This window comes from Mus musculus, chromosome 9, assembly GCF_000001635.26.
Source record: "Mus musculus strain C57BL/6J chromosome 9, GRCm38.p6 C57BL/6J".
In the NCBI taxonomy this organism is placed as follows: Eukaryota; Metazoa; Chordata; class Mammalia; order Rodentia; family Muridae; genus Mus; species Mus musculus.
The window spans coordinates 61936004-61949575 of record NC_000075.6 but is presented as its reverse complement, the minus strand read 5'-3'; the positions used below and the strand labels follow the sequence as shown (position 1 = coordinate 61949575).

The following is a 13572-nucleotide window of genomic DNA, read 5'->3' as shown; positions in this document are numbered from 1 at the left end:
AAGCGGGTCTCTATGAGTTTGAGGCCAGGCTAGTTTACAAGAGAGAGTTCTGAGACAGCCAAGGCTAACAGAGGAACCCTGTCTTGAAAAACCCAAACCAAAACACACACACACACAAAAACCCCACCACCACCAACAAAAGACAAACAAAAAAAGTAAACCAAAAAAGGTCTCCCAGTTAAGGCCCACTTTACAAGGTGGATCTGGTGGGATCCGGTAGGATCCAATGCCCAATACTGCTTCGGTGGCCAAGAGCCTAAGAGTGGCTAGGATATGGGCCTAAGAGAAAACCAAATACTCTTCTCTATTATTCTGCTAAGGGAACATAGCAATAAAGTGACTGCCCAGCATCTCACTCAGCCCACAGAGAGGCTTCCTCTTACGGTTGATGGGAACTAACACGGATACCCACCCCTGGATAACATGGGGAGAGTGAGAGATTTTAGAACATTTAGTCTTAAATGTGATGTCTTCAACTCAGCCTCAGGGCTGAGCGGGGTGTGTAGCTTGAAAGAGCCAGAGGGTGTGATGACTTCAATTTTCTAGCCACAACAGGGCTGGCACACATAGGGACTCACAGGGACCTTTGCAGGGGCACAAGCCTGTTGGGTACCAGTGCTCTCACCTCTAGCCAAGAGGCTGTCTGTCCTGGTTACCTGCTTGCAAAGGAAATGTTAGTTTCTCCAATGGAGTCTCCACTGTGTACACAAATCACACTTATGGGCAGGGCCCCCATGCCCGGCAGTAGCCTGGCCGCCAACACAAAACAATGATATTTTTGTAGACTTTTTGCTTCATTTTGCTTTGTTAAGGCATATTGGACTTTTGTGTGTTATTTTTTGTTTGTTTTATTGAGCTTTTATGTGTATATGATGGTCTCCAGTTTGTGTTTTTGTGGATTTCTGTGTGTGTGTGAGTTTCTCCCCCCCTCTCTCTTTTTTTCCTTTGTCTTTTTTTTAAGCGGGGGGGGGGGGGGGGGGGGTGGTTAGAAAGGGCATGTAGGAGGGTGGGCGTGGTGCACACCTTTAATCCCAGCACTTGGGAGGCAGAGACAGGTGAATTTCTGAGGCCAGCCTGGTCTACAGAGTGAGTTCCAGGACAGCCAGGGCTACACAGAGTAACCCTGCCTCGAAAAACCAAAAACCAAAAAAAAAAAAAAAAAAAAGAAAGAAAGAAAGAAAAAAGAAAAGAAAAGAAAACGAATGAGTTAGAGAGCCTTACTATGGATGGACAGGAGCAAGAGAGAGAAAACCCAGCATGAGTCAAAGCTACAGATGGAGCATGGGAGAGCCCCTCCAGTGTCCTTCAGTGAGAGCCTCCACCGCTTTCAACGCTTAGGGCCATGCCCATAGTGGTAAGCACCGAGCGTGCAACAGTGCCATCTAGCGAGGCTGAAGAGGATACGCTGGGAGAGGACTCCGTAAACAGGGGCCGGGCACCGCGTGGGGTGATGCTGAAATCAACGGTGCAGTGAGGGGCGGCAGGGGCTCTGGGATCCAGAGAAGGTGAGGCATTCTCCGAGGAAAGGAAGGCTGAGAGACAGCAGAGAGACTCGAGTGTGGGGGCAGAAACGTTCCACGCATGAGCGTTGGGCTTGGGACAGGTGAGAGGTGACGCAACTGAACAGGAAGACTAGCCTCAGGGCCCCACTGAGGGTCTCAAGCAAAGGGCGATGACCCACCCTAGGGCTCTCCCAGACCTGTGACTTATAGGTGAGAGTGCAGTCAAATGGATCGGTTTTGGAAAGTGATGGTGGCAAAGCCTGGTAGCTTTCTATCTGCTTCTGGAAATTTATCCATGGATGCATTTTCAGGTTTATTCATCGAAGCAGTTTGCAACAGTAAATATTGGAAAGACTAATGTCCAGTAATATGGACATTAACTATGGATATTAAACTGGCTATCCTTATCAGTGCTGGCCCTAAAGGAAGTTCTAAGTGGAGCTTGAGTCACAGAACGCAGGTGTGGCTACATCCCTGGGGAATCGTCAGCATGGGGGCTGGGATTAAATGAGAAAGAATCAACTTGTAGAAGGCAAAGGGTAAACGGTGGTTGCACAAGGGCAGTGGGTAGATTTTATGCATCTCTGTATATCCAGGAAACATCAAAATCAAGAATTTGAAGGTTAAGGATGTGTGGCTTAGTGGTATCACCTTTGCCTAACATTGTGAGGCTCTAGGTTTGATCACTAGCACCATGAAACACACACACACACACACACACACACACACACACACACACACACAGAGAGAGAGAGAGAGAGAGAGAGAGAGAGAGAGAGAGAACTGGAGAATCCAGAGAAAGGAACTTACAACAGGTTGTCTGCCAAGTTGGTATAGTCTTCAAGATCATTCTGGGGTCCTCACTGTAAGTGTGAGGCCAGCCTGGGATACAAGATACTCTCGTCTCAAAATAAATATCAAAAGTAAGATAAAATGTAAACGTAGAACTAAAAGTAAAGGTAAAAATAAAATATAAATACAATAAAATGAATAAGATGATGTGGTAGCCAGCGGCCAGCCTGAAATTAGAACATGCCCGACCAAGGCTTTACTTCCTTAGAGGTTCTCAGGACAAAGACTGGGAGATCTCAGCTTCTGCGTCAGAACGGAAGGGCGGAAGGGCCGGGATTTCCCCTCTCAGGTTTTTCTCCAGCGCTGCCCTCCTCAGCCTCCGGCTGGCGCCCTTGGGTTGCCAAGGAGACGAGCGCCCCTGCTGGCCGTGCCAGCGCTCCCCGAGGCCCCGCCCCTTCGCCGCAGGCGGCCGCTGATTGGCCTGTTTGAAATGCGCCGGGCGGGCGCACACTTGGGCTTGCAGCGTCGCCGCCGGGCTCTCCTCAGATTGAGTCCTGGTCCCCGCGGCCGTGGTTTGCTCGGCTTAGTTCCCGCCAGCCTTGCTCCTGTCGGAGCCCGACGTCCCGCGCGCGCGTCAGGATAGCACGGAGCCTGCGGTCATGAAGTCAGCGTGAGTACTGGTGGGAGGACTGCGTGGGGGTCGCCGCCCTCCTCACGCTGAGACTGGGGACTGCCCGGGAGCTGAGTCCGTAGTACAGTGTAGGCCGAAGCTCCGCACTGCAGAGTTCTGGTGGCTGGCGACCCTGGTGTGCCGGCGCCCTCCCAGTCCTCTGAGCCCGCGAAGGCTGCCTCCGAATCCGGGGCTGTCTGCCACCACCTCCTCGGGTTGCCATCCTTTGGGCTGCCCATCCCTCCCCAGCTTCCTTCCTCCCCGCCCGCTGCGCAGGTGGCAGGTCTGGGGACCCCGGGCGGCGCGCAGCCGGGGTGCGCGCTGGCACTTTGGGGGAGTTGAGCCTCCACAGCTCCGTCGGCATCCCTTCCCTAGTTCTAGCCTTGAGGTCAGGGTCCTTCTGCAGCTCCGCCACCTTGCGCTATCTTTGTCCCCAGGCCATCCCACACGCCTACTCTATCTCCCACGCCCACATTCCTCAGTATTCCTAGACTCTTCAGGAGAGCCACATCCTGGTTACACTTTTACTGCGAAGGAGGGCTGGCTTTAGAAATCGTTACTTTCACACGCACACACACGAAAAAAAAAAAAAACGGAACTTTTTAAAATGAGGAAACGTCAGTCTTTATATTTACTTAAGGATACCTACCCTAGTATATCGCTGGACTCTGGTTTGCTTCTAGTTTACGTGTGACTCTATTGAGAAAAGTACTTTAATAATCTACAGTCTAAACGAGTCTTTTGGTTTAATTTGTGTTAAATATTCTTGTAGCCTATAAACGAGAAAGGAAAAAAAAGTTAAATGATAGAGAATGTTGAAATAAAATAATTTTTTATATTGTTTACTTAAAATAGCAAGACATTTCAGCATTGTGAATAATCTAATCTTCCTACATAGCATGAGCAAATCTCTGAATTTGCACTCCAACACTTAAAAAAAATACAAACAAAAGTTCCACTGAGTACTAATGGTATCAAAAGTGTATTTTCCCAATTGAAATTTTAATGAGTTAAATTACATATACCACATTTCTCGAGTACAGTTTATTGTTTATATACATGTTATTTGCTGTGCGGTATTTGAGATTGCTGGGAAATGATTTTTTTAAGCCTTAGGAAGTTCATTGTTAGAATTTGTGATGTCTTCTATGTTAGTGTTGAATTTATGGCTTTTTTTTCTCTTTTTAACCAGGAAGGCTAAGACGGTCAGAAAACCTGTAATAAAAAAAGGATCTCAGACAAACCTTAAAGATCCAGTGGGGGTAAGGTGTGTGTGTGTGTGTGTGTGTGTGTGTGTATTTTCTTTCTTTAGTCCACTTCTTGTATGTGTGTGCTTGAAAGGGGAGGAAAGCAATATGAAAGTCGGGTTAAAGAGCACGCAGTTAAACCGATGCACTGAATTGTATAAAGCTGGGTTTAGCTGGGAAGTTTGCTTTCTGTAAAGGGACTCTTTAGTTGTTGACTGCAAACCTACTATCACTAATTAGATTTGAAAGGTTAAATGGTCTCTCCCAGCAGGTTCTACTCTTTGGGGTGGGGATGGGTGGGGACTTTTTCCTCAAGTCTTAGCCCTCTCCCACCTGTGTGTGGTAACTGACACGTACTCAAAGTTCATAGAGACTAGTGCAGAATAACTGGATTTAGTTAGTACCTCTTCCTGAAAAGAAGTTTCTGAATATCCCCTCCATCCCCCCACTGCCACTGCAGAGGGTCTCTGGCTCCCAACTGTACCACCTGCTGTGAACACAGCTATACAGGGTTTCCCCAAATGAGGTCCTCTACCCTCCAGATGCTGTGATTACAAAGTGAGCTACCATGCCCACCTGAGCTGGCTGTTGGAAATAACACCCAACTCTAAAGAATTTAATGGCTTTTTCAGCTATTCAGAGAGATTTTTATGTTGTTGCAATTTTATTTGTGCACAACAGTGAAGAGATTACGGTTCAGTTTAATATTTTAACCTAAACTTATTTTGATTTAATGCACCTTTGCATTTGATCATTCTGAGCTGTAGATTTGTTTTTTGTGACTCAGGAATTTATGTTTGTAGGCGAATAAACAGAACTTAAATGGAAAGTCAAGTGTGTGCTGAACATTCACAGAGGTGCTTGCCTAGAGTCCCAGCATCCTGGAGACTAGCAGGCAGATTGCTGAGAGCTCCAGTCCACCTTGGCCTACAGACTGAGAACTTGTGTCTCAACAAACGAAACAAACAGAAAAGCCAAAAAGAAAAATCAGGCAAAAAGTCAACCTTGTTTGAACACCTCTTTCTTTTTCCAGGTGTACTGTAGGGTTCGCCCCCTGAGCTTTCCTGACCAAGAATGCTGTGTGGAAGTGATCAATAGTACAACCCTGCAGCTCCACACTCCTGAGGGCTATCGACTCAACAGAAATGGGGACTATAAGGAGGTAGGTTCCTAGTGGAAGGAACCAAATTGTTTTCAGTTTTGGATTTAAAAATTCATGTGTGATCTCATTTGTGGGAAGGAATACTTTAGCCACCTTATCTAAAGTGTCTTTCATTTCTAGGACGTGCAGATAGAGTTTTGGAATGATGGAATTATCCGGTTGCTTTCAGGGGATGATGATGATTCTTCTTCTTTTCCTCTTCTTCCTCTTCTTCCTCCTCTTCCTCCTCCTCCTCCTCCTCCCTCTCTCTCCTTTTGGTTTTTTTTTTGTTTGTTTCCTTTTGTATTTTTGAGGCAGGGTCTTACTGTGTAGCCCTGGCTATCCTGAAACTCATTATATAGACTAGGCTGGTGGCTTGGAACTCACAGAGATCTGCTTGCCTCTGTCTTCTGAGTGGTAGGATGATTAAAGGCGTGTGTCACCATCAGCTGACTTTCAGAGGATATCTTAAAACTGGATATATAAAACTTCACAGACTATGCCGGGGCCTAGCAAATACAGAAGTGGATGATCACAGTCAGCTATTGGATGGGTCACACGGCCCCCAATGCAGGAGCTAGAGATATTACCCAAGGAGCTAAAGGGAACTGCAACCCTATAGGTGGAACAACAATATGAACTAACCAGTACCCCGGAGCTCTTGTCTCTAGCTGCATATGCATCAAAAGATGGCCTAGTCGGCCATCACTGCAAAGAGAGGCCCATTGGACTTTAGATGCCCCAGTACAGGGGAACGCCAGGGCCAAAAAGGGGGAGTGGGTGGGTAGGGGATTGGGGGGGTGGGTATGGGGGACCTTTGGGATAGCATTGAAAATGTAAACGAGGAAAATACCTAATAAAAAAAATTAAAAAAAAAAAAACTTCACATGAGGAGATTTGAATAACATTTATTTATTTATTTATTTATTTTTGGTTTGGTTTTTCAAGACAGGGTTTCTCTGTATAGCCTTGGCTGTTCTGGAACTCACTTTGTAGACCAGGCTGGCCTCGAACTCAGAAATCCACCTGCCTCTGCCTCCCAAGTGCTGGGATTAAAGGCGTGTGCCACCACGCCCGGCCCGGCTGAATAACATTTAATAAGAGGCATTTTGTGTGTTTTTCCTTTCCCTGGGGCTCGAACCTAGGACCCTGTGCATGCTAGGCAAGTACTCTGCCATTTGAGCTACATCCACAGTAGTAGTGTTGTGTATTTGGATCAACCATAAAAGGTTTTGCTTTGTTTCTCTGGCAATATCACAATGTACCCCAGTGTGTTAGTCCTGTTCTAATGCTATAAAGAAGCACCATGACCAAGGCAGCTTAGAAAACATTACAGTTTTAGAGGGTTAGTCCATGATCATCATTGTGGCAAGCATGGTGGTGCACATGCATGGCACTGAAGCAGTAGCTGAGAGTTTATATTCTAATATACAGCCATAAGGCAGGAAGAGAGAGAGAGAGACACACTGGGCTTTTGAAACCTGAAACCCACCCCATTGCACACCTCTTCCAACAAGGCCACACCTAATCCTTCGTAGCAGTCTACCACCTGGGAACCAAACATTCATTCAGACCACCACATCTAGGCTGGCCTCAAAACTTCTTCGGTCCTCCTGTTTTGGTCTCCCTAGTACTGACATTAGAGGTGTGTATCCTTGATGCCTTGATTGGGTTTTGCTGTTTGATTTTTGTGGTGTTAGGGATTGAACTCAGGACCTTGTTCAGCACTTTTTTTTTTAAGATAACATCTCTCTGTAGCTCAGTTGGTGGGTGATCCACCTGCCTTTACAGCTTGAGTGTGGTATTAGAAGCATGTATCACCATTTTTACTTGTAAAGTGTTTTGTTTATTATTTGCAGTGTTGGGGAATGAATTTAAGGCCTCCTGCATGTTTGGCAAGTGTTATACTACTGAGGTGTATTGAGAGAGTTTTAGTATCTAAAGAAGTAGTGAATCAATTGAGTAAATGTGAAATACTAGACTAAGCCAGTACTGTGATACTAGAGTTTAGGAGGCTGAAGCAAGAGGGTCATCATGAGTTCCAGGCCAGCCTGTGCTATACAGGGAGACCTGCTTCAAACAGAGTAACAATAACAGAATATAAAGATATAGAGATAGCTATAGATAAAATTCTGTTAGTTCCCCAAATGTTGTAGGAGGCTAGTCACTATCTGGTAGGGAGGGTTTTTTGTTGTTGTTTGTTTGTTTGTTTGTTTTTTAGTAAAACTGGCTCTACGGACTTAATACCCTAAACTAATTAGTAGACAAATAGTTTATATAATAAGGCAGGAAGTCAGATTTGCTGAAGGGATAGGAATATAGGAATGCTGAAAATAGATGACTGTTTTGTTTTGAGACGGAGCCTCACATGTTAGCTTGACTGAACTAGAACTTGTCTTAGCCTCCTGAGTGTTGGGAATATAGGTAGGTGTGAGTCGCCATGCGTTTCTATTCTCTATCATTCCCATGGTTTTCAATGTTCTGGACTTTTTATGGCAAGCCCACATCTTTCTTTCCTCTTTTCTTTTTTTCTTTGTAGCTTTAGTTGTCCTGGAACTCACTCTGTAGCCAGGCTGACCTTGAACTCAGAGCTCTGCCTGCCTTTGCTTCCCAACTGCTGGAATTAAAGGCCTGTGGCACCACCGCCCTACCCATTTTATATGTTGAAAGGAGCTCTAGAGTCCCTGCTCCCCTCTAAATGTTTCCTTCTTAGCCTTTTCAAAAGATGGTATCATTGCTGTCAGTTGCCCAGTCCAGAAACCTGGAAGCTACTTTCCTCTGGCTTCTGCTCATACGGACAGCCTGTCAGTCCTGCAAAGACTTTATCCTTTCCTGTCAGTTCCTTCTGCCACTAGCTGTTTCCCAGCTGGTTACTAATCAAACTGTTTGTGGTGGGAAAGCATTTTTTATCTTCATTCAGGGCATCAGCTTCTTTAGCTTGTGCTAAATATAACTTACCAGGCTGAGTTCCCTGCCTAACTGCTTTCTAATCTGTGCTTTGAGATATACTCATGGACGGCAGGCTGAGTTAGAGCAATGGAAGATGGCAGTGGAAGTTTCTCAGCACCAGTCATCCAGCCCTGGTGTGCTGAGCATGCCTTGAGTAGCATCCACAGCCTTTCCGGAAGCTTGTCTGGTCTTCCTGATTTTACAGTTGATCTTGTCTAATGGTTTCCACAGAGCTGCAAGAATGATCTTGCCAAGTAAAAGGAGATCTTATCATTTCTCTGTGCAAAATCTCTAGAAGAATAAAGGCTGTAACTGGGCAAAATCCTGTTCAACCAGCCTCTTGCTTATCTTCCCATCCTTATCTTTCAGTCCTCAACAAGTCTTTGGAGATTCTCTGCAAGCCAGAATCGTGCTTACCAGCCACTCTGGCTTAACCTGGACTTCTCCCTGTAACACCGATGTCTCTGCCTCTTGAATTTCAGCTTAAATTTTGCTTTCTTAGGGTTTTTAGACTACCCCAACATAAACAGCACCTCACCCTCTGGTCATTCAGTGTGCCTCCTTTATAACACTCACTATATTGATTTATTGACTGTGCATCATTTAAAGATGAAAGTGTGTTCTGGGTCACTGGGTAGTTTCAACGTTTTGTGAACATGGACAAATGTGCTTGCATATGATGGATAGATTGCTGTAATAGACACCGAGGCTACCCAGACTATTGCTCTTAGGCTCTGGTGGCACAGCACTACTGTGTGGACTGTAGTAGGCAGTTGTACTAGAGTATAGTGAACTAGAGTGCCCATGCAAACAGCTTTCTCTATACCAGTTGGCACCACCTCTTAGAGTAACATGGTGTGTGTTTTCTCTCTTGTTGAACTGAAGCATGGGATGCGTTTCTGTACTTGTGTTCACTGTCTTTTCCCTGTTCTTTATGTCAGCACCAGAGAACCTTTCTGTCCTGTTTGTTAAAACAGTTTGGATTAAGTAAGAGTGAATGGTCAGGAAGGTTGGTGGAGCAGCAGGTCTTGAGGATACAATGGGAGATGAATACTGATTTACTGAATTTCAAGTTTGTACACGTCAATCCAAAATACATAGAGCCGGGCATGGTGGCACACACCTTTAATCCCAGCACTTGGGAGGCAGAGGCAACCCTGTCTCAAAAAAAAAAAAAAAAACCCTAAAATACATACATAGAAAGAAACAGCAGGTTTGGTGGAGACTGCGTACGCAGAGCATTGCAGTGGAGCTGGCTTTGCTACTGTTGAGGACTTGGGCAGGAACCTCCTTGCACCTGCTTGCTTTACTCCAAAGAGGGAATGTTCTTGAGGAAGAGGACGGCATCTGTTTTCCGTGGGACTGCTCTACATATTCTTGTCAGTGTCCATTCCTTTCTGAAAACACGTTCAGAAGGAAGACTTCACAGAGGTCCAAGCTAGTCTTTCTGAAGTAGGTGTTTTAAATAAATGTTCTCTTTAGACCTTTACATTTTATATGTATGAGTATTTTGCCTGCACATGGGTTTGGTGCTCAGAGAGGTCAGAAGAAGGCATCAGATCTCCTGGGACTGGAGTTACAGACAGTTGTGGGCTACCATCTTGGTGCTGGGAACAGTTGAACCATCTCTCTAGTCCCTGAAGTGTAGGTGTTTTGTCTCTGGTAGGTTATTTAATCTTATTTATCATTTATAAAGTAGTGGCTTGAGGGGCTGGAGAGATGGCTCCCCAGCTAAGAGCATTTGCTGCTCTTGTAGAGGACATGGGTTTGGTTCCCAGCATTGCATGACACTAATTCTGGCCTCCATAAGACAGAAGAATAGAGGACTGTGTGTGTGTGTATGTGTGTCCTCTCAATATCTACAGTCCCACAGTGTGTATGCGTGTGTATCTATATGTCTTTCTCTCAATATCTATAATGAATCCCACAGGCATGAGTTCAGCTGTGGTTTTAAAAGTCTTCAGAAACAGGTTGTGGCTTTAGCTCAGTGGTATAACATTTGCCTAGCATATGTGAGGGAGGAACTAGGTTTAATCCCCAGTTACTTGAACCCATAATGTCTCTAGGGAAAACAATAGGAATCTGTACTGAATATAGATAAAGGTTCTTTCTCATTCTCTGTGTAACACAGAAGAGTAACCACTGTATTGTATTAGGTTTAAAGAATATCAAATGGCAAATACTATGCTATTTAAATAATGACTTTCCTTACATATGTAGTTTCTGTGGGCAATCTCCCACTGTTATGGTGGTGTAAGTTTTTGTAATTCCAGCACTTTGGAGGGAAAGGCAAGAGGATCAGAAATCAAGTTCTTCCTTGGTTACATAATAAGTTCAAGACTACCTTGGGTTACATGAGGCTGTCTTAAAGAATTTTATGTGTGTGTGTGTGTATATATATGTATATACACACACACACACACACACACACACACACACAAATATAAAAATACATGCCAAAAGTAACATCTATGTTGTATAAGAACTCAGATAATGCTGGGTGGTGGTGGTACATGCCTTGAATCCCAGCATTTGGGGGCAAAAGTAGACAGATCTCTATGAGTCCAAGGCTAGCCCACTCTACAGAGTGAGTTCCAGGACTCCAGGACAGCTAAGGCAACACAAAGAAACCCAGTCTTAACAACAAACAAAAAAGCCCAAAAAAAGACTCATAAGATTATATTTATAACTCATTTCTAGTTTTAAAATGGTGTACACTTGTCATTTTGCTGTCCTATTTGCAACATCTTTATATATTTTTTTTTGTTTGTGTGCACATTGTGTACTTAGGAGGGCAGAGAATAACCTATAGATGGTTCTTTCCTTTCACCATGTGGGTTCCAGGGATTGAGCCTAGGTTCTCAGGCTTGGTAGCAAGTGTCTTTACCTATTGAGCCATCTTGTTCGTTCTTGCTTCTTTAAATAACCTTTGTAAAGAACAAATAGAGAGCAGTGGCCAGTGGTGGTGGTGCATGGTTGTGATCTAGCACTTGGAAGCAGGGTAGGAGAATCACTTAAACTTGAAGGCCAACCTGGTCTGTCTACATTGCAAGTTCTAGGCCAGCCATGACTACATCTAGACTGTTTCATACAAACACACTCCAAAGAAGAGAAGAGAAAGAACAACAAATAGAAAGCTATAATGCTTGAAAACTTTAATACATTTATTTATTTATTTTGATACAGGGTCTCTGTATAGCCTTGGCTATCCTGGAACTCCCTTTGTAGATCAGGCTGGTCTCAAACTCAGATCAGCCTGTCTCTGCCTCTTCAGTGCTGATATTAAAGGTGTGTGCCTCTATTGCCTGGCATAAATTTAAGACTATAGGCCATTACCTTATTTTGCTTTTGTTTGTTAACAGGATTTTACACCATAGCCCAGTCTGGCCTATGACTCTATGTAGCCCAGGCTGCCACCAAACTCATGGCACTTCCTGTCTCAGCCTCTGTAGCACTGGGTATACATGCTCACTTTTGGTCACTCTTAGTCTGTGCAGTAGACTCAATGACTTGTCTTCACTTTCCCCAATGACGAGGACTGAACGTGTTTGTTAAGATAGCTGTGATTTATGTATATTGTGACTACTGAAGGCTCCAAGCATAAAGATCATTCTAGGTTTTTTGTTTTTGTTTTTTAGCATGTCTGGATTTGAAATGTTCACCATAGAAAAATTCTAAGTGTAGAAGAGATCTAGCTCTAACGGGATTCTATGTGGTGATGTCTTTCTTTTCTCCGCAGACTCAGTACTCATTCAAGCGGGTATTTGGCACTCACACCACCCAGAAGGAACTTTTTGATGTTGTAGCTAATCCCTTGGTAGATGACCTCATTCATGGCAAGAATGGTATGACTCTTGGAGTTTAATTGAATTGCCTGTTGGATCTTGTGATACAACTTTTTAATATTTATATATTTGGCTTGACATTGAATTTATTTAGATTTAACTCATTAGAGTGATGCCCTTTTTTGGGGTTGTTAATTTTAGTGTTTTAAATACAGTGAAATGTTCTGTGGGACTTTAAAACTATAACTCATTGTTACTTGATACACTGTAGGTCTTTTATTTACATATGGCGTGACGGGAAGTGGAAAAACCTACACAATGACAGGGTCTCCAGGGTCTGGAGGCCTGCTTCCTCGTTGTTTGAATATGATCTTTAACAGCATAGGGTCATTTCAAGCAAAACGTTATGTAAGTATAATTCCTTTGGGTTGTGACTGTTACTATAGACACAGGCATCTACAGATGCAATGATGCTGAGGAAGGACAAAGACATTGGAGCTACTTTGACTCTTACATAGACTCAGATGTGGTGGGCACGGTGGCTGCACACCTGTGGTGGCAGCACTTGGGTAGTATATACAAGAGGATCAAGAGCTGCAGGCCAGCGAGTCTCATGCCCTTTCCCCAGGTGTAAATGTTAAAGTGCTTCCTATTTTTAAATGTTTCTGTTCTTTAAGTAAAGTTTTTATTTTCAAGTCTCTTTTGCCTCTCTCTTAGGTGTTTAAGTCTAATGATAGGAACAGTATGGAAATACAGTGTGAAGTCGATGCCTTGTTAGAACGGCAGAAAAGAGAAGCCTTGCCCATTCCAAAGACCCCCTCTAGCAAGTGAGTAACTTCATTGTGACCCAGGGTGGGTGGGATTCTGTCCTACAGTTTCGTTAGGTCCGGAGGAGGTAAATACGAATTAGAAAAGTTGGTCTTACAGCTGACTTTTATGAGGGCAGAATTTTGAGGCATGTTCTTGACTGCTCAGGTATTTTATCTAGTTTCAAGAGGATACTTCTGTGAGTGGGAGGAGGGTGAATTCCTGTGTTATGAACTTTGAGGGCTTAGGGGGTCCTTGACCCACCATGAATCTGAATAACATTTTATGTGACAGAACATTTGTTAGACTGCTTTCAGTCTGATACCGTCTCAAGTTAGGTTTCTATTGCTGTGATAACCCTGAACAAAGAAAGCAACTTGGGGAGGGAAGGATTTATTTCATCTTACACTTTCAAGTAACAGTCCATCACTGAGAGAAGTCAGGGCATGAACTCAAGGCAGGAGCTGATGCAGATGTCACGGCGAGGTGCTGTTTTCTGGGTTGCTCCCATGGCTTGCTCAGCTTCTTTTTTTTTTCCCCAGATTTATTTATTTATTATATTTAAGTACACTGTAGGTGTCTTCAGACACACCATAAGAGGGTGTCAGATCTCATTGCAGATGATTGTGAGCTACCTTGTGGTTGCTGGGATTTGAACTCAGGACCTCTGGAAGAGCAG

General features: G+C 44.2%; 1 protein-coding gene across 6 annotated transcripts in view; it reads left to right on the top strand.

Annotated features, from left to right (window-relative positions):
- Positions 1-2765: 2765 nt before the first annotated feature.
- Kif23 (kinesin family member 23) overlaps positions 2766-13572 on the top strand; it is a 29534-nt gene continuing 18727 nt past the window's right edge. For 2 of the 6 annotated variants that reach the window (XM_030244618.1, XM_006511453.4), the window contains exons 1-6: positions 2775-2964; positions 4157-4226; positions 5245-5373; positions 12041-12146; positions 12358-12494; positions 12804-12913. In XM_030244618.1, coding sequence (XP_030100478.1) covers positions 2954-2964; positions 4157-4226; positions 5245-5373; positions 12041-12146; positions 12358-12494; positions 12804-12913 — 563 coding nt within the window. In that variant the 5' untranslated portion in view covers positions 2775-2953. Of the gene's footprint in view, positions 2965-4156; positions 4227-5244; positions 5374-12040; positions 12147-12357; positions 12495-12803; positions 12914-13572 lie in introns of all 6 variants that reach the window. The other 4 variants (XM_006511454.4, XM_006511452.4, XM_030244619.1 and 1 more) reach the window with 3 other exon arrangements.